Below are 27,933 nucleotides of genomic sequence, written 5' to 3'. Positions count from 1 at the left end.
TGGGTTGTGATTGCTTGGTCACGAACCAGGTCTAATAACGTGTATATATTATAGGGTTGCTTGTGTTTCTGCATACATTTTTCATAAAATGAGATCTCATTTTATACCTTGTAACAATAAAAAAAACAATTACTAAGTAATTTTATGTTTTCATGCTTTTGACCACAATAATAAATACATTGGGTTTATTCTTACAATTATTAGTACAGGTTAAAAAGAGGAAACTATACCTTGCAATCAATTATTTCATGATCACATGAGACTTCTATTTTATTTTTATTGTTGTTGCAGAAACAGACGAGAAAGAGAAAGAAAAACTACTTTGTGGTTGGTAAATGTGTGCGACATTTGCTAAACTGGTTAAGAATGGAAATAAACAATCATTAAAAGAAAGTTCAGGTTCAAGACGAAATCCCATTGGTTGTGAACAGTTGCACTTGTTCTCCTCCAGTGACTTCAACCTTAGAGTCACTGTTTTGGGTCATTGAGTTTTCCAGATCAGGCTGGCAGAGGCGACGAAAACGCTAAGAAATGGACAGGAAGAGAAATTGTAATCTCTGCCTACACTGACGTAAAAATACATTTGTATGGAGGTGTGATTACATCCAGCGTTTTCCCACCTTAGCAAGGGTCCCGGACTCAGTGCCTAACTTATACAGGGCCCATCCAGGCACAGTCAGAATGGAAGAAAGAGCAAATATCCAGCCCAACGAGTATGCCCAAGTTGGGTACACGTACCAACGGTTAAACGTTAGAGGTTGATATTCAACCAAAGAGCAGATAAAGGTGCCCTGAGGAATAAAAGAGTATTATTTAGCTCAGGATCACCTCTGAAACACCAATGAACCTCACATACAAAATAACTGAAAGTTCTTCTCACCAGAGAAACCACTGGGGTGAGGTAAAGCCAGCAGATTTTAAAGAATGCATTGGGACGGATCTTTGTCATGTCTTTAATAATGCCATACACACGCTCTGCTCCTGGAGAGGATTAAAAAAAGCATAAACTACATGTTAAGGCTATTAATTTTACACACAAGATAATGAACAAACCTGCAAAATGTCGCTGATTTGCCAATAACAACCATTACAAATGATCATTTATTTTGTTTATAGAGAAATCCTTCTTACCAAAAACCCACCCAAGTGCCAGGACTTCAAATACACAGAGAAAAAGGATGCAGGCTCCATTACAAGCGTAATAGTCAAACATCTGGAACACATACATTCCTCCCTATAGGGATAAGAGCAATAAGTACAATTATTTAGTGTGTGTGCTTTACTTCTTTCAGAGGCATCATCTGCTTTAAAATGTCATACTATTTGTTGTGTCACAGTTGTAGTTCTGTGGAGATCATTGTGGTTTTATAGTGAGATTTTGTGACTTTTTGCCTTGTCTGTTTATGTTTGTATGTTTAAATAAATAAATACATAAATATGTACAAAACATAGGGGTGTCAAACTCATTTTAGTTCAGGGGCCAAATACGAAGTAGTTTGATCTTGAATGGGCCACAGATTTTAGGCGGGAAAATGGGCATTTTCAACATAAATATCCCCAAATTTGCACTTGACACAGTTTATTAATCATACATAAAGTATGTTTGGCGCCAACAATATCCTGGCAATAAGTGACAGATATCAGTCTCTGCAGGATTTTCTCTTTTAAATTTAATTGATTTTGTGAATAATTTGTATTTAATTTGGGGAAATTATGTGAAATAATTTCAGGATAATGGAGTTCTTTGAACAATTTGAAATTTAAAATAAACTGCAGTCATGTGAAGAAAAGCATTCAAAAATTGTGATTGTCCAAATATTGTGTAGTTTCATTAAATTTCTGTATTTAAATATCTGTGATATCTACAAATGAATTTTTTGGTAATTTAGACAGTCTATGTTTTTTTTGTTTTTTTAACTTTCTGCTGGGGGCCAAATTGAATGGTCTAAAGTGCTGGATTTAGCCCTCTGGCCTTAAGTTTGACACATATGACATAAGTCTGTTGATCAAAGAATCTCATACAACAGAATGTGCAAAATAACCTTCTGTAATACTGCAAAAAATGCATATTTTTACATGATGCACAGTTTCTTTCTGAGCGCTGCTTTGCATTAGCTTTGTTCTATAAAGATGTTCCCCCTTCAGCATGAGACTGGAAACTAGCTATTCAGATCAATAATGTGTGCTGCTTATATAGGGGAGCCATCTAAAACAGCTGCCTCTGGGAATGAAGCTAAAATCATGTTTGCATATGCACTAAAGACCTATTTTGGACCCATAAAATCTGGTTGATTGAACAAAAAGATGATATAATACAGAATGCTGACTTCAGTGACCATGACGAGCTGCAAGAGGAAGCATATCACACAAAAGAGGAGAAGGAATTTCTCTCGTCGACCAGGAAGGCGCATTACTTTGGGAAACATATCAGTGATGGATGTCATCACCACCTCCATAGCCACAAACTGTTCAGAGAACACACATATAGATCAAACAACCGATCTATTACAAAAACAACAACAAAAAAAAACAGGTCATCAGTGTGTGTTCTTTACTTGAGTATCCAGACCGAGAAGGATGAGCATGACAAAGAAACAGATGGACCACATTTGAGGCAGTGGCATCATTGCGACAGCCTGAGGATATGCGATGAACGCTAAACCTGGACCTGGAAAACAATGTAAGACTAGTCAGACACCTCAGAAATGGACTAGATATTACAGAAGCGGATTAGGGCCAGTTTAGATGGAGAAAATAATTTTGGGAAAATCAAAAATATACGTAGTCAAAATCTCGACAACAAAGTCGAAATGTCGCGATTAAAGTCAGAGTTTCTAAAATAAACTCAAAAATACAATATCGTACAATAGCTCTTCAATAGCTACAGATGGGATTGAATTCTCCTCAGTTTTTGGCAATATCACTTCAAAGTCCAGAGATTACAACCCCATGTTTATGAGTTAATAGAGAAATAATCTAGTTGTTATTTAATCCAACTTTGAATTACAGTTTAACACATTCATCAATACACAAGGTTTTGTTGACGGCCACGATCTGCTGTTTGTTGTCTTATGGTGAATTGGCCCAAGTCAGATTTAACATAATTATCAAGCCTTCAACTTTTATCCCTATAATATATTTTGAGATCATTTATCCATCATTTTATCTAATCACACGGTAACAAATGATGATGTTGTCATCGGCATGCACCGCAGAGACGCTGCTACAACAACAACAAGGCTCCGCTGGTGAAAACTTTCTTTTGGTATAATGCTGCGGTCATTATGTCGTGGAGTGACTTTTGCCATTTTTGCAACACGAGTATGCGAGTTAAGGGCACATTAACCATCCCCCTGCGTCGACATCTTTCTATTGGAGCTATGCTAATATCGGTAGCCCAGCTAGTTCCTCTCCCTGCAACTGCGGATGTGCCAGTTTTGCTTCTGCCTTCGTCACACCCGGATATTCCGTCCCAAACCACAACACTGCCTCATGCTTGGTTCTAACCGGTTCTGATTCGAAAGGCAAAGGCGGGAATAGTACAAGATAGATTCTGGTGTTTGAGAATCTATCTTGCAGGCAAGGTTAATGTTGTTGGCCATTCAGAATTACATTAAAGTTGAATTAAATGCTGATATGGACAGAGCATTTGGAGACCAGCTATGTAGATATCATTCTATCTCACCAACTATCTTAGAACATGCCTTTCTCTTCAAAAAAAATCTTCAAGCCCATGAAACAAACTTAGGTACTGAATTTCTACTGCTTGATTTAAAATGTAGTGATAATATAGTGACTATGCTGCTCTAATTTCCAAAAAAAGAAAGAGAAAAAAACAAAAAACTAAAAAAACTAAAACGTACCAGATTCAGCCACTTGTGCAATGGGAACTCCTTGCTCTTGAGCCATGAATCCCAGCACAGAGAAGACAGCAAATCCAGCTGTTAAACTAGTGCCACTATTCAGCAAGCACAGCCACAAACAGTCTCTGTGAGAGAAGAAACAATTAGTTCAGAATGTGTAATTTCACTTTAGGTCTAATCTGCTGTCATGTCTTTGAAAACCTTTATGTTATATGTAAAGCTGAACTATTGACTGCAAAAACTGACTTGTAGCAGTTGTTGTTGTATGTGTTATAACTGCCAAGCACAGTTAAGGACCCCACACCAATACTGTATGAAAAGAAGATCTGCGCCCCAGCCTCCATCCACACCTGTTCCGACACATTAATATTAAGCACATTAATGTATTCAGCAGGCTATGACAGAATATCCAATTTATCCTCTACCTGAGGGTCTGTGAGCCTTGCAGGGTCAGGCAGGAGATAAAACACTACTCCTTGTAGCGCACCAGGAAGAGAGAGTCCACGAATCAAAAGAATGATTAACATCACGTAGGGGAAAGTAGCAGTGAAGTATACCACCTGAAACACAGGGAAAAGACACTTCAAAAGGTATTTGAGAACTAAACCATTATAGCAAACATTGGGAAAGAAAAGAGAAGGGAGTATTTGTGAAAGAAGGATATAGTTTGTCATTATCTGAGTGGGTTATGTATGTTCATGCGCACGTCTGAAGCGAAGCCCCGCCCACAAGCGACACATCCTACTCGGTGATTTTCACTGCCTGCTGAAGCAAGAAGCTGCGCTCCTTATTCTCCTCTCATAATCATAAACCACCAGTGAAAAAAGCCTGTGTGATTAGCGGCTAATGCTATCCTAGCTCAGTGCTGACTTTCAAAGATGAAAACTACAAACATTTAACTGCTACTACCACCTCCTCGCTGATTTTCTTTCACGCCAAATCCTTCCAAGTCCAGTCCCGGTTATAAAGGCCGTGTCATACATCTCCAGGTGGTCACACACAGCTTCTACTCCATGGTTGAATGGGTGAACAGACCGGTGTCCATGTTGACGGCCTGACGTCATCGTCAACAAAGACTCTGATTGGCTTTCGTCATGCAAAACAGTCGCAGGAGTTCAATATTTTCAACTCTTGCAAATGTACGGATATGCGTAAAACTGGGAGCGCGCTCGCACGGCCAACGCCCTTGACGTGCGAATCGGACTGCACCGCCGCACTGCAAAGATTTCGTATCTGGGACGCATCTATCCATTGACTTTGTATGTAATCTGGACGTAGGGACATTTCGTGACGCATCCGGTGTGAACGTAGTATCACTCCTACGGGATATTTAGACTCCAATCAACCTAACAGTCATGTTTTTTTGGATTGTGGGAGGAAGCCGGAGTACCAGGAGCAAAACCTCACAGCACTGGGAGAACATGCAAGCTCCACCCAGAAAGGACCCATGTGTCCACCCCAGGGCTTGAACCCAGGACCTTCTTGCTGTGAGGTAGACGTGCTACTCACTAAGCCACTGTGTAAAATCAATATTAAATAATTGGAGAATAAACAAACACACTGATCATTTTCACTTTATTATGGCACAGACGAGTTTCTATTCACATATCTGCATCATTTTGGGTGCAGTCAGTGGCCCCTATGCTGTGTTCAGTTTACAGCTCAGTAAGCCTACATCATATATTGAAGATAATTTGTATTTTATACAACCTTTTTTATCTCACAAGACGTTGTAAAACAGCTTGAATGAATGAGGCTCCAATTAGCTGACAAAGATCAGTCCATCAGGTAAAAATCTATATATTTCCTATGTGATGTCATTGGGTAAACGAAAGGATTGTATCTTTCCATAAATATTCTCTCTCTTTCAGCATCAGGTACCATGGTGATTTACCCCGGTAAGAAGTTAACCAGCTTCGTAGTACAGGCCCCGTAAATTATCCACTCACAGAGCTTGCCAAAAACAACGTCCTCACAATGTTCTGTTTGAGCGCTTCGAGATGACTATTATTATAATTTGCGATATGTAAATAAAGTTTAATTGAAATTAATTTAATTGAAACAACTACTGTATGTGTGCAGGTGATGTCTCACTGTGTTGACACAACAGGACACCACACACACACATACATTGCCTGACTGAGTTATAAAAGACCATTCTAAGAATATTACAAGCAATGCATTATTTGTTTGTTTGTTGTGCTTCCCCGCCTGCCGTGACAAATGGAGTCCATCTTGTCTTTGTTTGCAAACTTCAAACATACCGTTTCTTCACGACACTATCATCAGATTACCTTTCCCGTGGATTTGACTCCTTTCCAGACACAAAAGTAGCAGATGATCCACATAGCAACAAGGCACATCAACACTTCGCACCGAATGCTGCCTATGTCCTCGATTCCTGTTGAGATGGCCAGCACACGTCGTCTAGAAGAAGAAACATCTCAGTCAAATATTAACTCACTATGTTGGAGAAAAGCATTCATTTGGTTCATTTGCTCATTCAGTTGAACATACTCCCAGAATTCAGTGGCCGCAGAGCTTGAGTTGGTTTTGTTGCCCCATGGGATGCTGTTGTTTGTTGTCAAGTCCACACAGTCATCTATGAGGGCATTAAAACATGTATTATAGACTCTACTTTATGAATGACAGCTGTTCATGTTTGGGTAAGAAAAGATGGTGTTTTAAATTAAAGATGGGGTGTCTCACAATATTTTACACATAGGTTCGTCCTTATGTGTTACATTAGTGAAGCTTTCACAAAATACATGCAGACAAAACTGTCCTTTTTGATTCTCTGTTATATGAAGGAACCTGAAGCATGGACAGAGAATAATCTTTGCGTCTCACCTGTGTTCCAGTAGTTGTCGCAGCTAGCCCAGGGCAGCTGGGGGCTGAAGGAGAACACAAAGTAGAGCAAAGCCCAGGCCAGAATGACGATGTAGGTCATACAGCTGTAGAAGAGGATCAGCTGTCCACCATAGCCGATACCTACCAGGAATTAGAGAAAAGCCAAAGTAACCCAATAGTCATTTACTCAAAATATCCACCCTGAAGTGAAACTAAACTACAACACCAACAGTACCACTGAGCCAAAATCACTTTTTTGTTCAGTAATTGTAGTTATTTTCCTAATTCAAAGAGCATGTGACATCTGATGTTTTTAACATCATCTTATTCTATGGGGGAAAAAAAATGCTGATATCCGGTAATCTACTAAATGTTGCTCTTTAATTTAACATAATATTTTACACTTCCACTGTCTGTGTTAATGTTATGAAAGCCATCAGGCATCGTGTAAATAAGAAAACTCCATTCACAGAAGTCTTATTACATGAACTGCTATACACAGCATGGAGGTATCTTTAATAGTAGATTTTGTAATCTCTATAAAACTCTCTATTAAAGCAAGAAAGTTCTGTGTGCGTGTGTGCGTGTGTTAGTGGAGCGAATATCTCCTCAACGCGGTGTCTGTTCGACCCAAAACTTTGTCAATGGCTACCACATACCCCAAGTGTGTGCATCCGTTATTTTTGGAGTAATTTGGTGTTGCAAAACGTTCATTTTAATTTTAAGATTACGGCTCCCTCTTGGTATTGAGCGTGGTACTTCCGGTTCCGGTTCACCGGTTCATGACGTCACTGTGTCGCAGTTTGTTTGGGTTTAAAAAAGGTCAGTATCAAAAACGTTTTTGTACTGCTAAAAGTTATTTAAAGTTAATATTTCATGGTTATTTAAAATTATTCCCGTGACCCCAAACTTCCTTTAAACCGCGGGACACGGAGTCCACTTCCTCCTCCGTCTCCATGACTGTGCTCAAAGTAAAACATGCACATGTCTTCGACAACATTATAAACTCTGATATTTTCACCACGTGCTATATAACCAAATACGCACCTTGGATATACATGCTGAAGAGAGAGAGTTGCGACAACGGAAGAGTGGCCGGAAGTTTCAAATAGTTCCTGGAAGTTGTTGACAGCCAATAGCGACCTTATCGCAAACAATCTGGTTTTTCAGACAGAGGAATATAACTTTTTTGTGAGCGGATGGGTCCACAACACGGCTCCACGATGATTATCGCTTGTTTTGCGCAAGCGTGAGTGTTTCTTCTTATAATATTCTATGTGTTAAGACACTAGCAGCTGGATGTCCCGATACAACTTTTTCACTTCCGATACAATACCAATATTGCAGCCTTGAGTATTGTTTGTGTTGAGAATCATACATACTTTTATTACTTATTTTGTAGTGTGGAATGTTAGAAAAGGCTTGATCAAGTGATTGTTATGGCAATTATTATATTAATCGTCATATCATCAAATGTGTGTTCATGTGTACAATTTGTCATGTGTTTATACACAACAACTACATTATATCGTTGTACTTTTGAACAGAGACGTTGCTCCTTTGTTGAGTCATGTTAGATTAGATTACCTGCAGCACAGACAGATTGGGCTGTATTCACAGTGCCAGCAAAAAAAAAAAAAAAACAATCTCTACTCAAGGTCTCAAACCAAATCTCTGATAAGCAGAGCTCTGTAACAGTGATTTTCCACTCCTTCCTCCCTTCACATTCTCCTTCTTTCTCTTCCTGTCTGGGGTGGGACTTTTCTCTATCTGTGAAAAGTTTAAGCTGTGGAACTTTAGTTTAGTTGCTAACCGCCTTTCCCCCCTGCAGGATGGAAGACTTTTTGTACTCATTTTCATTTAGTTTATAATAAATCCTTTTTTTTTATAAAATCATCATGCTTTCGTCTGGACCTCATCATTCAACCAGAGCACAAATCATGTTTCAAAACTAGGACAATTGTAAATTTGCTGTGACATGATGTTACTCAAACAGAGAACAATAGTAACAGTAGGTATGAGAAAAACTGACCCATTTATTATTAACTAATTGGTTACATACATTTTAACCTTCAACATAATATTTACAGTATTCCACAATTGAATAAATATATAATATATATCGGAGATGCAGATGCAGTCCGATAGAATCCGATATTCGTTTTCTGGCTGATATCGGACCAATATCCGATATTACTATTGAATCGGGACACCCCTAGAAACAGCTATAATGTAAACACCGGACGGAGGGTTAGACCGGAGAAGGGGGAGGGGTGTCTGAGGAGCTGCACACGCTCACTGATATACTAGCAAAGCTCTCAAGTCTCACACATTGGACGTGAGACACACACATTTCAACCAGATGTGAGGAGTGGGTGCGTGCATGCACGTGGCTGATGCGCACGCACACACACACGATAATCACCCCTGTACTTATGCTAAATAAATACTTTTATTTGTACAAATATGTCTTTTATCAGCTTGTACATAAACCGCCACATTGGTATAAAACTTTATCAATTTATCATGCACATGTCTCATAGAATTAAACCAGGGAACTAGCACATGCTATTTAACTTTGCACCTGCAAATATACCCCTTTATAACATGATATAGTATGTATACCTCTCTGTACATCCAACCTCCAAACACATACTCATTTGGCCATAATTGACAACTCTACTTAAGTTCCCACTATAGTTATACATACTTCCAATGGGCACTGTACTTGTAATAATAATAATATCTAACTCCGTAGGTATCGTCAGTGTGAGCTTTTAGCACTGCAGTGAAGCAGACGGGAGTCTTTTTATTTCAATATGTCACAACCCATATGTGGCCGTGCCCCAAAAAGCAGAATGTGAATGAGCGGAAGCAACAATAAAATGAAAAATTTAATGTTAATATGGACATAATATTGTGAAATATTTTGTGGATTTATTATTCAGGATGTGTGTTTGCTAAATAATACCTTCTGCTATAGGGCAAAGCTTCCTCCAGCAGGTAATGCCACCTTCCTGTGTGTATTGGCCGACAGCGGTTTCCAACAGAAACAAAGGTACGCCACATGTCGTTGCAAATACCAGGTATGGCACCAAGAATGCACCTGAAATCACAAAATACACCACAACACATTCATCACACATACAGTATGGAGGCAGTACTTGTTGTATGTTGCCTGCCGGGGATCCTTGGATCCATTGATAACACAGTCAGTTCTGGCCTTTGTTCACTGCAGTTCATATAATTTCTTCAAACAAACCACTGCAAAGAATAATATGTTGACTTTACTTAAAAGAAAAAGCAAACACGATGCCTTTAAAACTTTTATTTTGACTTTGATCAATTAAGATTTTTTTTAACTTGTAAGTCTGTTTAGGTCCATCTGTGTTTTATACCCTCAGTTCACAACTCTGAAGGTTCATACTGTATAAAGCTGGGGTGTAAAACTAATTTTACTTTGGGGGGTAAAAGAGCAATTTCACATTTTTTTGTACTAATGGTTAGATATTTACAATGACAAAAGTGTTTAATTAATTTGGAATACCACAGAAGTGAAGTCACAGATATTAGTAACTCCAGAATCTCTTTCCTCAGAAGTCCTAGAATTTGTTGATTTTTGTGACAATTCTGTTGTAATTTGAAGAATTATTTGGGAGTAATTACAAGATTATTGTTTTTAAATGAGAGTTCTAGCAAACAATGCGATTTAAAAACAACATAAATCATGTGACTATATAAGCCGAGAGAAATAAGTTACAAGAAGGAACTAAACTTTATGGTGATTTATATTCTCATTCATGTTTTTATTGTAATTTTTTAAAACAATTTATGAGCAAACAAATAACAAAATTGTACCATGGGATGAAGTTGGCCCCCGAGTCTTTAGTTTGCTATAAAGCATCCAACAGATACACAATATATTTGACAAGTGTGTTTTTGCTAGCACAATTCAAAACACGCCACCTTCTCAGATGAAGGTTTTACTTTTTTTGTGTGCATTTGTTACCTTAGGTTATCGATATGTGCAGTGTGATCTTTTCAGGACTTAGACTCATTTTTACAGAAAGACCAGTTGCTTCACCTTTGTTACATGGATTTTAGAGATTCTTGTACTTACCGCCTCCATTTTTGTAGCAGAGATAGGGAAACCTCCACACGTTTCCCAGGCCTACGACATTTCCAGCCACAGCCAGGAGAAATTCCACCTTACTTGCCCATTGTCCTCTCTCCTCCACATGTTCCCTGCCGTCATATTTCTTGTCGACCATGCTCTGAGTAAACCCAGTGTACCTCCTGAACTTACTGCTTTGTGTCCAGGTTCTTCTGCGCCCTGTGTGATTCTACTATTGTGTGTCATATTCTTAACAGCTACCACAAGAGTTAATGAGTTTTCAGAAGAAATGTAAATAATCTCCAGGTGGAAAAGGAATCCTGACAGTTTGGCTCATTCCGTAGTTTGGAATTTAAAGGATAAATAACCATAACGGTTTGCTTTATGAAGACATCTTCACTGACCTCCTCTTACTATAGTTTTGTTTGGTGGATTGAACTCAAGCAAACTCGACACAACAAATGGAAATAAAGAATTCCCATTCATTGCACATGTAATTTCTTTGACCAAAAAAAAAACAAAAAAAAAAAAAACTGACGACAAATGGATTCACAAGGTCATAAAATGAACACACTTTCAGATCAGCAGCTACACAATAACTCACTCAGCATAAAACACTTTTCTCACTGCTTTTCATTTGTGTTTTTAAAGAGATTTGCAAAGGTCAAAATATAAATGAAACATTTTTCACACTAACAATAAAATAAACATGAATAAGTAAGTTGTCAACTCAAAACTGCTTTTTTTTGGTGTGTGTATTTGGACACACACACACCAACACACACACACACACATCTTTAATGCTCTTACAGTTTTAGGTACAAAAGAAAATCAAGTTCAATCCCTACCTCCTTGCTAGCTTCAGGTTCATTTATTTCAATAGGGGACAGTGCAGTTTAATAAAACACATGATTAAACATGAGTAAAAAAGCCAGAATTAGCCAAGGAGGCTATTTTTCATCTGTAGTCTCCTGGCCATGATGTTAAAAAAGCAAATAAAATACATTAACATGACAAACATACATGAAATAAAAAAACAAATCAAGATAACAGTAACAATAAGTTGACACATTAGGAAAAAAAAAAACACAAATAAACACTATTTACAGAATAAACAAATCATACAAACATGACAGCTCACAATTAATGATGGCAGGTTTAAGTGTTCACCAGCCTTTCCCTCAGGTGGTTTGTGAAAGTATGTGTACGTGTTCTGCTGTTTAACAGTCTCTGGCTCCTCTAACGGACAGCTAACCTGGCCTTTGTGGTTGCGCCAATCGGGAAAATGCCGATTTAATGACAACTGGCTTGTGTAGTTATTTACATTTTAGATCAAAGCTCCACATATGGCATTACAAGGAAGGAATCTGCTAAAAGCACTTTGGCGTTTGGTTTGCTCACAGGTTCCAGTCAATTTTGATTTCTGGGTTATTGTCCACTGATGTTAAATGTTGTGAGAATTGTTACAATAAATATAATTTAGGACAATGTTGACATTTTTGTTCTCTTTCCACATTAAGGAACATATTTGAAGAATGTTCTTGAACTGATTTTTTTCATTTGTTCTTATTGTACATTATTAACTGACATCAATGCCTTTAATTGTAAAATAATACATTTTCCCTTTGGTCTGTATTTCCATCCTAAGTTTGGTCTTAAATATAACTTCTTCCTCCCTGTATATACACTGCAATCTGTAAATCTGCACTTTAAATAGCACTCAGAGTATACACACGTGAATACTGTATGTACTGTACACATACACACCTTAGACTCTAACTGACTGGGAGTTTACCGGGTATCGCTGATAAGGGGGGAAAGCAAATTAACAAATAAAGCGGATTAATGAAAAGAAAAATAGCTCGTCCGTCCCACGTGCAATACACAGCTCTTTTGCCCTACTCCGACTCACATGTGAGGGCGGGGTAGAACAAAGGAAAAAGAACCCAAATAATAAACAAACCAAACAAATTATTGTTTAAAGCTCACGATAACGATTATCTCACTCTACAATGATACTGCAATTATCGACATATTGGTCAGAAATCAATCTACAATAATAATAATAAAAAAAGATTAAGTGAAAAAACACAATTTTTATTTTATATCTCTGAAAGACAATAAATTGAAAAAGTGTCTTATGAACAGTGACACTATTTTAGTGCAACATTTCTGTAAATAAGTGTCAACATACCAATGTAAATGAATAAGAATCTCCAATAGTGCTTTCTGTAAACAAAAAGTAGGGTCTTTCTTACCAGTCACACCATTATAGTGCAATATTCCAATAAACAATATTTTGGTTCCTTCAACAAACAGTGACAAAATTTATGTGAAAACCTACCTGCATATTTTAGCAAAAAACCAGACAATCTTTTGAAAATAAGATAACTCTTAAATCCAAAATAAAAAATAAATAAATAAAAAAATATCAATACCTACTGCGAGCAAATCAATAATTGATTGTGTGTAAAAATATTGCGATATATCGCCGTATCGAGATATCGTCACACTTCTAATATAGACCCTGATGCTCTACAGGGAAATAAACCTTAATAACCATAAAAAACACTTTATTACAAAAAGCATTAAAACAACAAATAAAATATTACCTACAAACTCTAAAATACCAGGTCCATCAGTAGTGTACCAACAACCAGCTGCCATCAACTCAGCAGGGAAGCAGGTCTGAAAACCCACCTCTGAGATTCACCAAAGAAAATTACAAAATGACAATGAGAAATGGTGAGAAAATCCAATGTTCATGGTTAATGTACTCTTACTTTCCACTTCAATTCCTTGTTTTTTTTTTTTTTTTTTGCTTGGTTGCATTTTTATCATACTTAAAATTTTGCACATTTCAGTTGTTTGTTTTTCTGGCATTTACCGGATATATGCAGTTGGATATACTTGCGAACAACACTCAACGCTTTGCAAAAAGTTGAAAGATCGCAGTGGCGAAGCAGCAATTCGGACGGAGCCGACCAATCACAGTCCCTGCTGTCCACGTGCGCTGATCGCTGATTGGCCAAAAGACCCTGGGCTTAAGAAAACATAGACATGATTGTGGAGTGACGTGCCTAAAGCGCCGCCATCTTGGTACAGGGCACGCAGAGGCAATATAGCATTGCATTAGTAGTAAATTAAACAATACAATTAAAAAAGATTGACAAAACAATATTGAACATAAATGTGATAACAATCATATGATAGCAATATAATTATGACAAAAATAATAATAAAAATATTGCATCAAAAGCTATTTACATTCAATAATTAAATCTTTAAAGACCTGAACACAATTGTTTCATGTGTCTGTCCTCCACATCTGACTAGTGCACCAAAAACAAACTGTGTGAATATTTGTTGAAAATTGATTTGAAAAATAATTTAGAATCACTTTAATAGTGCAAAGACATCATTTATTTATTTTATACAATTAACAAGCAAACACCACACAGCAAAAAAGTTACATAAGTACATACATTTGTGCACAAAAACTACAACAAAACAACACATCATCCCAAGCTTTTATACATCTGTAGATTTGTTAAACCATTCAAAAATAGAAAAGTCCTTGCAACATCTAGTTTTATTTATTTTTTTAAACTTTGTTTACAATATTAAAGTAAATCTGCATTTTGCTTAGAAAAAATAGTTTTCATACTGTGGATGTGAAATTAGCCCAGTATGATAAATATTTAAGTCCACTGACTTATCTCTATATGTGCTATATTAGAAGGTTTTTATTTTATTTCCACCTACTGTCCAGTAGGGATGCACCGAAAATTTGTGGCCAAAGCCGAAAAAAATATAAACGCTTGGCCGAATACGGTTAAGTTTTTCACTATTTTTTTTTAGTAGTGCATAAATAGCTTAGAATACATTTTAGACATGCTTTTTAAAGAAAGTAAATGTTTATTGAATATTCTGACTTTTTAAATATTCCAGTAGCCTTTGCTTTTCAAAAAAAGCACAACAAAGTTTTTCATTTATATTAGCCAATTATTAAATATTAAACAAAACATGTATTCCAAAAAAAAACTAAAGTGCATTAAAGGGGAGGTATGATGAAAAAAATCACTTTATAAGTTGGATTTTGCCCACGTTGGCAGGTGACCTCACATAACACGCCTCCTAGAATCTGAGCTCCTCCCTCTCCAACAATCTTACAGCTAAAACAACACTGCTGTTTAATATGGAATATATATTCTACTTCATTGCCATATATGTAAATGCAAACTGCACTACTTTTTCTGCTGCCGATCATGTTGGGAGTCACTGCTTGGAGCCACAGCCATTGTTTACACACATCAGCTGTTAATAATCTGTGCTAATGCTACACCAGCCTATACAGCAAGACCCAACATCGCTTGTGAACTGAGGAGGAAACAATGGGGATGTTTACGGATTCGTGGCTCACAGCACTAACAACGGGCTCGGTGACGGATGAGGGAGAGCGGTAAGCGGAAAGAAGAGAGTCTGGTTGTGTTTGTGTGTGGAAAAAAGGAGCTGCTGCTCTGCAGCAACGCACACACTTTTCCGACTCAAAATCACTGCACGTTGTTTGCTTGCGTCATATGCTACGATTGGGCCTTGCTTTTAACGCACTGAACCGAAGGCGGAATGTGGCATTTTTTCGCCCACCGCATATTTGGTACATCCTTACTGTCCAGTGGTCTTGACCGGCATAAAACTCGCCTGCGGATTAATTTTATTCCATGCAGAAATGTTTTCATGTCATAGTTATGTTACACATTTATTTTTAAATGAACCTGCTCTGCGTGTGGATGTGACTTCACAGACTTGTATTACTTTGACAACAGCTGGGAGAACATATGTCCTAAATGGAGATTCCTTTTTCTAATAAAATTTATTTATTTATGTTTCTAAACTTTTTATGTACATCACATCCTAAAGGGTTACTCTCATGTAGGTTTGGCCACAAACCTCACATTTGTGAAGTTTATTTTGTGAGTGGTTGTGGTTTTTAGTCATTGGGAGTTTCTTGAAACCACAAGTTTTACTACAAACGTCACCACGGAATGTTTTTTATCTAGTGTGGATTCTCATGTGTTGATTGAGGTGAGACTTGCCGGTAAATCTTTTTGGACAAATATCACATTCATAGGGTTTCTCCTCTGTGTGGATTAAAATGTGTGCATTCAGATCACTCTTGAAAGTAAATCGTTTACCACAAACTACACATCTAAAAGGTTTTTCTCCTTTGTGGACCAAAATGTGTCTGGAAAGACTCGACTTTTGATTAAACTTATGACCACAAACGTCACAACCAAAAGGTTTATCTCCTCTGTGAATTGTCTTGTGCACAGTAAGACTCGAATTTTGAGTAAACCTTTGACCACAAACATCACAACCAAAGGGTTTCTCTCCTGTGTGGGTTGTTGTGTGGATCTTCAGATGGGAATTGTATCTAAATCGTTTTCCACAAACATCACAACAAAAGGGTTTCTCTCCTGTGTTGACTCTCGTGTGGACCTTCAGATGGTTTCTGGAGCTATATTGTTTCCCACACACTTCACAAAAAAAGGGACAAAAGGGTTTCTCTCCTGTGTGGATTCTCGTGTGGCTCTTCAGTCCGGATCTCCTCCTAAATTGTTTCCCACACACATCACAACCAAAGGGTTTCTCTCCTGTGTGAATTCTAATGTGCAAATTAAGACTCGATTTCTTAGTAAACTTTTGACCACAAACATCACAACCAAAGGGTTTCTCTCCTGTATGGGTCGTTGTGTGGTTCTTCAGATATGACCTTTTGCTAAATTGTTTCCCACACACGTCACAAACAATGTTTTCCTCACTTTTCTGGGATTTGAGTTTGGTATTGTTCGTTTTCTCAACCTCAGATGTCTGAAACTTCTCACAGCTCATGGTGAGGTCTTCACTCTGAGCTTCAGGCTGGGACAAAGGTTCCCTGCAATCCTCACTGTCGTCAGTGTCAGAGCAGTCTGTTTCCTCTCCGTCAGTGTCTTGTTGAGTAGAAATGTTTGCTGCTTCTGGGCCTTCACTGAAGTCTCCATTTGGTTCTTCTTTTATTACTTTAGCTGAGCTGCAGACTGCAGGTTCTCCTTTGATGTTCACCTCAGTTTGTCTCCAGTTAAGTAGAGAACATTGAGCTTTCTCCTCTTCATCTTCACTCCTCAGAGTAACAGCAATGATATCTTGCATTTGTTCCCAATTTTCCAACAGTTCTTCCTCTTCCTTCTTTATGTGGAGATGACCTGGGAGCTGCTTTCCATGAGCCGATTCCCCACACAGGATGTTGCCTTGAATCATCCTGGTCTGAAACAGGGCTTTTATTTCCTTTTTCTCCTCAGTCTGCTCTGCCTCCTCAGTCATGATCTCCTGTATCATTGTGTTGCGCTGAAGCTCGCTGGCAGCAGCCGACTGCCTCAGATCTGCTGTGTCATGGTGGATGAAGACGGTTGGGATAGCGTGTGCTTTAATCACCCTTCTTGATTGATGTGTGTCTGTGCTGAAACTCTACTTGAATCCTAGAACAACTTGGAAACAATCCTCTGTGAAATAATCAGCTTTAAAGACGAAGGTCAGCTTCTCATCTCCTCCTCAGTCTCTCTTTTCTTCTTTGACCTTGACAAAAAAAAAAAAAAAACTTTAAATTGTTTTTTACAGTATGTGTGTGACAAAACATATGCAAAACAACTGGAGGAGGTTCTAAGCAGAACCTTGAGCTACATCCCTAGATAGAGTGGGAACTGATCACACAACAATTGAAGCAATGAAAAGGAAACTATAAGTAAAATATGAGGAGAAATGGATGTGGATATACAGTATTCCTACATCACATAGCCAGCCCCCAATTGAAGTGTAAACTCATTTAAAATGAGACCAACCTGAAAACCTATATGTCCCAACCATGTTTTATACACCCCTGAAGTTATTCATGAAGACAGAAAGTTTAAATAGAATTCTTAGTAATACAAAAAATACATCCATAGCATTCTTTATTAAACTGGGTTTGTTGTGTCAGTATCAGAAGTTCGGCAAAGTTCATTTTTTTTTACGTGTGATTGCAAAATTGTCGCATGTGCGAGTATATTTTCAGTGTGCGCGAGTGAACATTTTTATCTGGTCACATCCGTGCGAGTGCGTATGGGTGACCTTATTTTGGAAGAAGCCGCTGAGCGTTTTGTCACGTCCCACAGAGTGCACTTCTCTCTAAATTACATTTAAAATATTGCGTTTGACAAGTTGGGACAGATGAAATTAAAAGCACTTTGAAAAACACAGATTCAGCCCAAGCTTATGTTTATGTTAAGGAAATTATATTTTATTTTTCATTTCATCAATTCCGAAAGATTCAGTGAATGCACTGGTGACGCTTGCAGGGTTCAGTACCCAAAATAAGGTTAAGAACCACTGTACTACAAACAGTTCAGAATCGCTCAAAGGTCAGCGAACTCTTCAATCTGGCAACAGAGTTCAGCACTGCTCTCTATTAGAAGTGTGCCAATACCATAGATTATTAGATTAATCACGATTCGACACGTAACGATTCAATAACGATTCATAAATGTTAAATAATCTATTGTTTTTCATAATAACTAAATGACGGGAACATGACCGGTGATAGCGGAACAAAAGTTAAAGTCTTGCATGCCGCCCAACATCTGAAGGAACGGATCAGGTGAAGGAGGCGATGGCGGCAGCTAACTCTTTAGCTACAATTACTAAGCGCGAGATTCACTCATCCTGATTAGCAACGAGGGTTTGAAAAACTCAAGTGCTGTACCCTATAATTTCAAAGTTGGTTAAGACGTATAATTTCCTCCATGGCAGTGTGCTGCGACCGGCTCCAAGTCAGCCTGGAGGGGCCCGGCGGTGGAGGTGGCTCATGAGCCGCAAGCTTTTCAGCGCCGTCCAGCTCCCAACTCACTGCTTCCCGGGGCCATGGACTAGGTTACATGTCGGCCACCCACCCGACTCATCTTAAAACACGGACACAGTGGAGCTCACTTATTTCAGAACATCTTGACCAGCTGATTTTCTTACACAGTTTAAAATCCTTAGCAAGACGACAACAATGGTGATCGTGAAGACAGCATTGATGACAAGTCCCTGGCTGAATTTCATAATTGATAACATGATAAATAATCATTGTGTTCTTTTATCATTTCACCTTTTATTTAAAACCCCTAATTCCACAAGAGAGGTGATATTGCAGTTTTTATGTTTTTAAAGCTGCTTTGATTGTGCACAGCAAAATGTTTAGTTTCTTGTGGGATTTATGCAGCTATTGAAGAAGACTTTTTACTGAATAAACTAGCTTTTGTGCTGGTTCAGATTGAATAAAATGAATATTTTTGTTTAGTTCATATTGTTATATTTATTTATTTGTAATATGATTACTGTTGGATTGTGATAAATCTGTTTGGTTACTTTAATGACACATGTACCTCATTTAAAATTATAAAATAGCCATAAAGTGAGTACAAAAGAAATGGGGCGAAGGGAGGGGGGGGAGAAGCATTGAAAATTGTGATAATCGAATACAATCAACCGGAATCTACTGTTGAATGCGACAATGGACAGAATTAGTGATGTAACGATTAATCGTAAGGCAGTTAAAAATCGATTCATAGGTACCACGGTTCACATCGATGCTCTGAAAATTGAATCGCAGTACTTTTTTTAAACAGCAGAGGGCGCTATATATTAATCCTTCCAGAAGCAGACGTGACTGGTGGAATCTGCTACTATTTTCTTTCTGGCCGCTATTTACTGCTAAACATGCTCATAAATGATTCTTTACTCCTTTAGCACCGAAAGAATATCTGTAATACTACGTGAATATCTGTAAAAGTCACGTTTTTCTATTAGCTCTGTCTGCTAGCATAGCTTCTCTTCTTCACTGGTGGAATAACTGCATGCCACCCGACCACTGGGTTACCAGCGCCCTCTGCTGGTCTAAAATAGAACCAGAATTTAAATGAATAAGTTTCTTCTTCATTTGTATTATTCCTTTATGTATTTCATTCAAGATTTATTTTTAGTTAAATTGCATTGTTTAAATAAAGGAATATTTTTCAGTCATTTATGTACAGTCCCATTTTGTAAAATAAATCGTGAGAGAATCGTATTGTGAACCCAGTATCGTGAATCGTATCGGGAGTTGAGTGAATCGTTAAATCTCTGTATGGTAATTTAACATGAGTAATTGAAAACGTAATTGTAACTGAAAAATGTAATTGACCCCAACCTTGTTTATGGTGTTGGAATCAAACATCAAAACGTGTGTTTAAAAGCAAAATGCAAAGTATAAAAGCTGTGTACCAAAACCAAACGTTAGGGTTAAAGGCACCCTGCCTACAAAGCATGAGCATGTTGCCATCAAACACACACACACACACTACAGCTAATAACAAAAAAAAACACACACCTTTCGTTCGTGATTGGACTCCGTTTTACGGTGTTTGACGTGTGATGCAGCCATGAATAAAACACAGGAACTTGTTTGACATCCTCGGTTCTCTCTTCTACTTCCTCTATAATGGAAACAACAACTGTTAATGTTTTACAATAAGTTCAAAAATGGTGTATTTGACCGGAAGCACTTCTTCTTCTTCTTTAGTTTTCCGGTAGCCTAGACGCATCAAGGTGCATTGCTGCCCTCTACTGGTCCGCTAGTTAATCAGCGCTTTAGATTGTTGAACACAGTCCAGTCCTCAAAAGGAATTAAAAAAAACGGCTTTTATCGTTTCAGCAGAACCTTCACACAAGTGTATTTTATCCCCAGCCTCAGTCCAGTGACTACAAAATGTTTGTTTTTTAGTTTTTCACCGACCTCAACACAGTTTGATTTATTCAAACTACATACGTGAGACACTGAATGCTTGGACAACAGAATGCCAGTTTTACTACCAAAACTACAAATGCTAATGAAATACCTGAGAAAAACAATGAAGATACCAGACTTGTGCACCACTTATGCGTGTTCCAGAGAGAAAACATACAAACCAGATCCTGCAGGATCAGTTCTGATATTAATAGTGAGCAGGCTGTAGTGAAACAAACAATACAATTAAAAAAGATTGACAAAACAATATTGAACATAATTGTAATTGTAACACCAATTAATTATGATAGCAATATATTTATAATGATGACAAAAAATAACTATCAAAATATTTTTCATCAAAAGCCATTTACATTCTATAATTAAATATTTAAATAAAGACCTGAACACACTTGTTTCATGTGTCTGTCCTCCACATCTGACTAGGGTACAAAAAACAAGCTGTGTGAATATTTGTTGAAAACTAAACAATTTAGGATCACTTTAATAGTGCAAAGACATCATCATCATCATTATTTTTACAATTAACAAGCAAACACCACACAGCAAATAACTTACATTATGTACATACATTAGTGCACACATCATCCCAAGCGTTTATACATCTATAGAGGTTTGTGAAACCGTTCACAAATAGAAAAAGTCCTTGCAATATCTTGATTTGGTATTTTTAAAATTTATTTTCTCATTTTGTTTAGAATACTAAAGTTGCATTTTATTTAGAATAAATACACATTAGCTTTCTGTCTGCTCATGTCACACTGTAGATGTGAAATTTGCCCAGTATAATTATTTAAGTAAGGAGTGAGATTTCCTTATTTTGTCCGTTGACTTATCTCTATGAGCCTAAGCTATAAATCTAGATAATTACCGGTATATCCTGGAATAATCTCAGTTAGCCGGCTTCAACTAACCAAACATTCCTTGTCAGAGAGAAGCTGTCTTATGAAGTACGATAACAACGCGCTAATTTAAACCAAGTGTTTTTCAGCCTCGGTACGTGCGCGTTCACATAAAAGGGGTGGAGAGCGCAGCGTCTGACCAATCAATGGAGGACCTGGCAGTGCGACTGTCTTTACAATGGAGGAACAGCTTATGATCTTAAACAAATATAATTAATTTAAATCCATGATGACAGCGAAGAGCAACAGTGTTAGTGCAGCGTGCCAGGAGGCGGAGCTTTTATACACACTCAGATCTGATCCACTTCATAACCTGTTCCCGACCAGGTTAGGTGGTGCTTAAGTTTAAAATGATGAATAATTAAAATCCATAATTCAGACCAAAAACAACAGTTGTTACAGAAAAAGCAGGAATGAAAGAACCCAGGCAGGGAGCTGCTGACACTGTTAATGTATAAAAGTGTGAGATCATTTACAACATTAATCCATTGGATGATAAGTGGACAGTGCTGTTTAATTTTATTACAGCGCACACGTTTTTCTATTCAAGTAGACCTATTTATCACACACACACTGGGATGAGAGCACATTGTTTCACAGTTTGTAGTATGTTCCTGCTGATGCTGTTAGCCTCACTATAGCGTATGTATGAATTAATTAATGACTTTACCCGTCCACGCTTATGAAGACAGGTTTCATCAGCTGACTGTAGATCAGTCCATTAGATATAAATCTATATCTTTCCTAAAGGATGTCATCGGTAAATGAAAGGATTGCATCGATGCCTAAATATTCGCTCTCCTGTCAGTGTCAGATCAGATCCACACAGTGACCTTTCAAAGAGAACTGATTGGTCATGAGATGGGACTTTAGCACTCGCTCAGATCCTAGCCAAAACAAAACCCGCTTCTGACCAGGTTAGTCATTCAGCCTAAGTTCCCATGATGATTTAGCTCTGTAAGATGTTAGTCAACTTCGTAGTCCAGCACACGCTGATTAAATCCCGGAGGTTAGCATGATAAGAGGTAATCTCGCTACGTAACATTGGCCCTAAATGTGCTATATTAGTAGGTTTTTGTTGTATTTTCACCTGCTGTCCAGTGGTCTTGACCGGCATGAAACTAGCCTGCGGATTAATTTTGTTGCTTGCCTGAAACGTTTTTATGTCATAGTTATGTTTCACATTTATTTTTCAATGAACCTGCTCTGTGTGTGGATGTGACTTCACTGACTTGTATTACTTTGATAACAGCTGGGAGAACATATGTCACAACACTGTAATTGGGTTGCACTGAGAAGCAAAAAAAAAAAAAAAAAAAAACCACAATGATTTTGTCAAATTGCTCGTCTTCCTTTACGATTCACAATTTTACACACACTGAAAGTAGATTCAGTATTTTAAATATTAATAATAAAATAGAGCGTAAAGAAAGAAGATGCTTTAGCTTCATAAATGTACTTTCACTAATGGAGATTCATATTTCTAAAACAGTGTTTTTAAAATGTGCATTTATTTAGTAATTACACGTTTTTAAAATGTTTCTAAACTTTTTATGTACATCACATCCTAAATGGTTTCTGTCATGTAGGTTCTCAAATGTAACATCAGATCTGTTTTCTGACAAAAACGTTCAAACATTACAATGAGTCTCTCATGAGCACAAGCATGTGACATGTCAGACGTGTGTTCTGGTGAAAACACTGACTACAAATGCCTCATTGTGAAGGTTACACTCTAGCGTGGATGTTCAAATATTTCTTTAGATTCAAACTTTTTGAAAAACTTTGGCCACAAACCTAACATTCTTAAGTTTCTTTTGTGAGTGGTTGTGGTTTTTAGTCATTGGGAGTTTCTTGGAACCACAAGCTTTACCACAAACGTCACCACTGAATGGTTTTTATCTAGTGTGGATTCTCATGTGTCGATTGAGGTGAGACTTGCCGGTAAATCTTTTTGGACAAACATCACATTCATAGGGTTTCTCCTCTGTGTGGATTAAAATGTGTGCATTCAGATCACCCTTGACAGTAAATCTTTTACCACAATCTACACATCTAAAAGGTTTTTCTCCTTTGTGGACCATCATGTGTCTGGAAAGACTTGACTTTTCATTGAACTTATGACCACAGACGTCACAACCAAAAGGTTTATATCCTATGTGAATTCTCTTGTGCACAGTAAGACTCGAATTTTGAGTAAACCTTTGACCACAAACATCACAACCAAAGGGTTTCTCTCCTGTGTGGGTTGTTGTGTGGATCTTCAGATGGGAATTGTATCTAAATTGTTTTCCACAAACATCACAACCAAAGGGTTTCTCTCCTGTGTGGACTCTCGTGTGGACCTTCAGATGGTTTCTGGAGCTATATTGTTTCCCACACACTTCACAAAAAAAGGGACAAAAGGGTTTCTCTCCTGTGTGGATTCTCGTGTGGCTCTTTAGTCCGGATCTCCTCCTAAATTGTTTCCCACACACATCACAACCAAAGGGTTTCTCTCCTGTGTGAATTCTAATGTGCAAATTAAAACTAGACTTTTGAGTAAACTTTTGACCACAAACATCACAACCAAAGGGTTTCTCTCCTGTGTGGATTCTAATGTGATAATTAAGACTCGACTTTTGAGTAAACTTTTGACCACAAACATCACAACCAAAGGGTTTCTCTCCTGTGTGAATTCTAATGTGATAATTAAGGCTTGACTTTTGAGTAAATCTCTGACCACAAACATCACAACCAAAGGGTTTCTCTCCTGTGTGGATTGTTGTGTGGTTCTTCAGATGGCCTTTGTGGCTAAACCGTTTCCCACACACGTCACAAACAATGAGTTTCTCACTTTTATGGGATTTTAGTTTGGTATTGTTCTTTTTCTTAACCTCAGATGTCTGAAACTTCTCACAGCTCATGGCGAGGTCTTCACTCTGAGCTTCAGACTGGGACAAAGGTTCCCTGCAATCCTCACTGTCGTCAGTGTCAGAGCAGTCGGTTTCCTCTCCGTCAGTGTCTTGTTGAGTAGAAATGTTTGCTGCTTCTGGGCCTTCACTGATGTCTCCATTTGGTTCTTCTTTTATTACTTTAGCTGAGCTGCAGACTGCAGGTTCTCCTTTGATGTTCTCCTCAGTTTGTCTCCAGTTAAGTAGAGAACATTGAGCTTTCTCCTCTTCATCTTCACTCCTCAGAGTAACAGCAATGATATCTTGCATTTGTTCCCAACTTTCCCACAGATCTTCCTCTTCCTTCTTTATGTGGAGATGACCTGAAAGCTGCTTTCCATGAGCAGATTCCCCACACAGGGTGTTGGCTGGAATCATCCTGGTCTGAAACAGGGCTTTTATTTCCTGTTTCTCCTCAGTCTGCTCTGTCTCCTCAGTCATGATCTCCTGTATCATTGTGTTGTGCTGAAGCTCGCTGACAGCAGCCGACTGCCTCAGATCTGCTCTGTCATGGTGGATGAAGACGGTTGGGATAGCGTGTGATTTAATCACCCTTCTTGATTGATGTGTGTCTGTGCTGAAACTCTGCTTGAATCCTAGAACCGCTTGGAAACAATCCTCTGTGAAATGATCACTGCAGAGCATAGAATCCTTTGTTGGATGAGAAAGCTAATAATCAGCTTTAAAGACGAAGGTCAGCTTCTCATCTCCTCCTCAGTCTTTCTCTTTTCTTCTTTGACCTTGACAAAAAAAAAAGAACTTAAGATTGTTTATATGTGTGTGACTTAACAATATGCAAAACAACTGGAGGGGGTTCTAAGCAGAACCTTGAGTTACATCCCTAGATAGAGTGGGAACTGATCACACAACAATTGAAGCAATGAAAAGGAAACTATAAGTAAAATATGAGGAGAAATGGATGTGAATGTATTCCTACATCACATACCCAGCCACCAAATAACAAAGTGTAAACTCATTCAAAATGAAACCAACCTGAAAACCTGTCTATTATTAAATAGTGCTGGCTGGAGTCCAGGCCGCTGCCATCTAGGATTTTGTCGTCACCAGCGCATCATCACCGCAAGTCTCAAAAGCGCAGAAAGACCAAAATTAACTAAATCTTTCTCAAGAAGAACTGTTGATTGATTTGTCACATGACTGCTCCAGGGTTTAAGTTTGTTTAAGGCGCACTGGCTGAGGGAGGGCTTGTGGGGTGGCTTTATATTTTAAGCATAATCTTTAACATTTAAGAAGATGTCAACAAAACTATGGGGGAAAAAAAAAAAAAAAAAAAAACTTCTCTAGGACCCTATAAATGGTGTATGGTGTTGGAATCAAACATCAAAACGTGTGTTTATAAGCAAAATACAATGTATAAAAGCTGTATACTAAAACCTACGTTAGGATAGAGGCACCCTCCACAACACACACACGCACACACAAAAACAGCTAATAACAGAAAACACACACACAAAAACAGCTAATAACAGAAAACACACACCTTTCGTTCGTGATTGGACTCCGTTTTACGGTGTTTGACGTGTGATGCAGCCATGAATAAAACACAGGAACTTGTTTGACATCCTCGGTTCTCTCTTCTACTTCCTCTATAGTGGAAACAACAAATGTTAACGTTTTACATTAAGTTGAAAAATGGTGTATTTGACCGGAAGCAGCACTTCTTCTTCTTCTTTAGATTTCCGGTAGCCTAGACGCATCAAGGTGCATTGCTGCCCTCTACTGGTCCGCTAGTTAATCAGCGCTTTAGATTGTTGAACACAGTCCAGTCCTCAAAAGGAATTTAAAAAAACGGCTTTTATCGTTTCAGCAGAACCTTCACACAAGTGTATTTTATCCCCAGCCTCAGTCTAGTGACTATAAAATATTTGTTTTTTAGTTTTTCACCGACCTCAACACAGATGGATTTTTGATTTTGGATAATTAAAAAAAAAAAAGAGCCAGTTTTACTACCAAAACTACAAATGCTAATGAAATACCTAAAAACAGATACCAGACTTGTGTACCACTTATGTGTGTGCTAGAGAGAGAACATACAAACCAGATCCTGCAAAATCAGTTCTGATATTAATAGAGGAATAACAGTGAGCAGGCTGTAGTGAAATAAACAATACAATTAAAATATTGACGAAACAATAGTGAACATAATATTTGTGAAAATGATCAATTTTAACAATATAATTATAACAAAATAATATAATGATAATTCAAATATTAATAATCAAATGCTATTGCATCCTACAATTAATTATTCAAATAAAGACCTGAAAACTCCTGTTATGTCCGTCTTACACGTCTGACTAGAATCTACCAAAAAAACTGTATGAATATATGTTGACAATTTAGAATGACTTAAATAGTGCAAACACATTATTTATTATATTTTGTACATTTAACAAGCACACACATCACAAACAAAACTGTTAAATATGTACAAATGTTCAAAAATGTGTGCATAACTTTTTTTAAATTTATTTTAACATTATTTAAGTAAAACTGCATTTAATTTAGAAATGTGTCCAGTATAATTATTTGAGTAACGAGTGAGATTTTTTGTCCACTGACTTATTCCTGACACACTGTAGGAAGGTGTGACCCTGTACCAAGATGGCCTCCACGTAGGCAGAACGCTCCCACTGGCAGCAGCACCAGCATCACCCCAGTGGACACCTTGAGGGAAAAGCTGCTGTGCTGTAGGTTGACACTGGATAATGTTGACAGGCAAAGATATCAGAAACTACAGCTAATCTAAGGGGATATCTTTCCATATGAGGACCTGCCGTAAAAATGGTCCACGGAACCTGGTGATTTACCCACTGTTTGTTATCCAGACATTGTGAACTACTTAGTAAACAAAAAGTGTGCTGGCTGATTTCTTTTTTCTTTCTTCACCTTGTTTACACATGCTGTCAAAGGTTAACAAAATGTAGTGCAATTTTTTCGCAACAGCAAAGCATGTTTTATTTTTGAAATTAAATAAATTAATTTATCTTATTGCATAATTATGACTATCGCCAGCCCTTCCTGAGGATGGGTAAGAAAAACCTTATTGTAGGGAGAACATAACAAGGGAGGCCAGTGTATTACACCTTGGTGAGGGGAGAGAGAACAGGGAAGAGGGAGTCAGGGTAGGACAATGGAAGGGGTGAGGAAGAGTAGACTATTTCAAGGTGAAAGTGCACTGTGATGTTACAGTTGTTAAGACAGTCTGGTGACAAGTGTGGAGAAATTGAAGCTGTGACACAGCACCCAGCTTAAGTATAATGATGATGGCCGTGAACAGACGGAAGTGGTGAGTACTTAAAACTAAAATGATATTTGGGATCAATGTATCTAATCCCTTTCTGTCAATAGCAAAATTCACTTGTAATAGCCGGCATTCAACCTTTAGAGGCAAGTAACTGACTTTACAACT

The 27,933-nt window shown here is 37.8% G+C and overlaps 3 protein-coding genes across 3 annotated transcripts; all 3 read right to left on the bottom strand.

Annotated features, from left to right (window-relative positions):
• Positions 1–252: 252 nt before the first annotated feature.
• LOC114474083 (sodium- and chloride-dependent GABA transporter 2-like) lies at positions 253–11,051 on the bottom strand. Its single transcript, XM_028464076.1, has 14 exons — positions 10,834–11,051; positions 9,685–9,819; positions 6,714–6,854; positions 6,381–6,465; positions 6,158–6,290; positions 4,289–4,423; positions 4,110–4,213; positions 3,864–3,988; positions 2,556–2,668; positions 2,328–2,465; positions 1,132–1,234; positions 881–981; positions 621–791; positions 253–524 (listed from the first exon to the last, which is right to left on the bottom strand). Exons 1-14 carry the CDS (start codon positions 10,982–10,984, stop codon positions 402–404), a joined length of 1,758 nt encoding a protein of 585 aa, XP_028319877.1. The 5' UTR covers positions 10,985–11,051; the 3' UTR covers positions 253–401.
• A 3,884-nt stretch (positions 11,052–14,935) lies between these two features.
• LOC114474626 (zinc finger protein OZF-like) lies at positions 14,936–20,404 on the bottom strand. The gene is made up of 2 exons (XM_028465047.1): positions 20,249–20,404; positions 14,936–17,439 (listed from the first exon to the last, which is right to left on the bottom strand). Exon 2 carries the CDS (start codon positions 17,200–17,202, stop codon positions 15,880–15,882), a length of 1,323 nt encoding a protein of 440 aa, XP_028320848.1. The 5' UTR covers positions 17,203–17,439; positions 20,249–20,404; the 3' UTR covers positions 14,936–15,879.
• A 2,697-nt stretch (positions 20,405–23,101) lies between these two features.
• On the bottom strand, positions 23,102–26,168 carry LOC114474625 (zinc finger protein OZF-like). Its single transcript, XM_028465046.1, has 2 exons — positions 26,002–26,168; positions 23,102–25,240 (listed from the first exon to the last, which is right to left on the bottom strand). The coding sequence occupies exon 2, from the start codon at positions 25,143–25,145 to the stop codon at positions 23,466–23,468; it is 1,680 nt and encodes a 559-aa protein (XP_028320847.1). The 5' UTR covers positions 25,146–25,240; positions 26,002–26,168; the 3' UTR covers positions 23,102–23,465.
• Between the last annotated feature and the right edge of the window lie 1,765 nt (positions 26,169–27,933).

Source organism: Gouania willdenowi, chromosome 13 (genome assembly GCF_900634775.1).
Source record: "Gouania willdenowi chromosome 13, fGouWil2.1, whole genome shotgun sequence".
NCBI lineage: Eukaryota > Metazoa > Chordata > Actinopteri > Blenniiformes > Gobiesocidae > Gouania > Gouania willdenowi.
The sequence above is the reverse complement of the archived record's forward strand: the minus strand, read 5'-3'. Positions and strand labels throughout refer to the sequence as shown.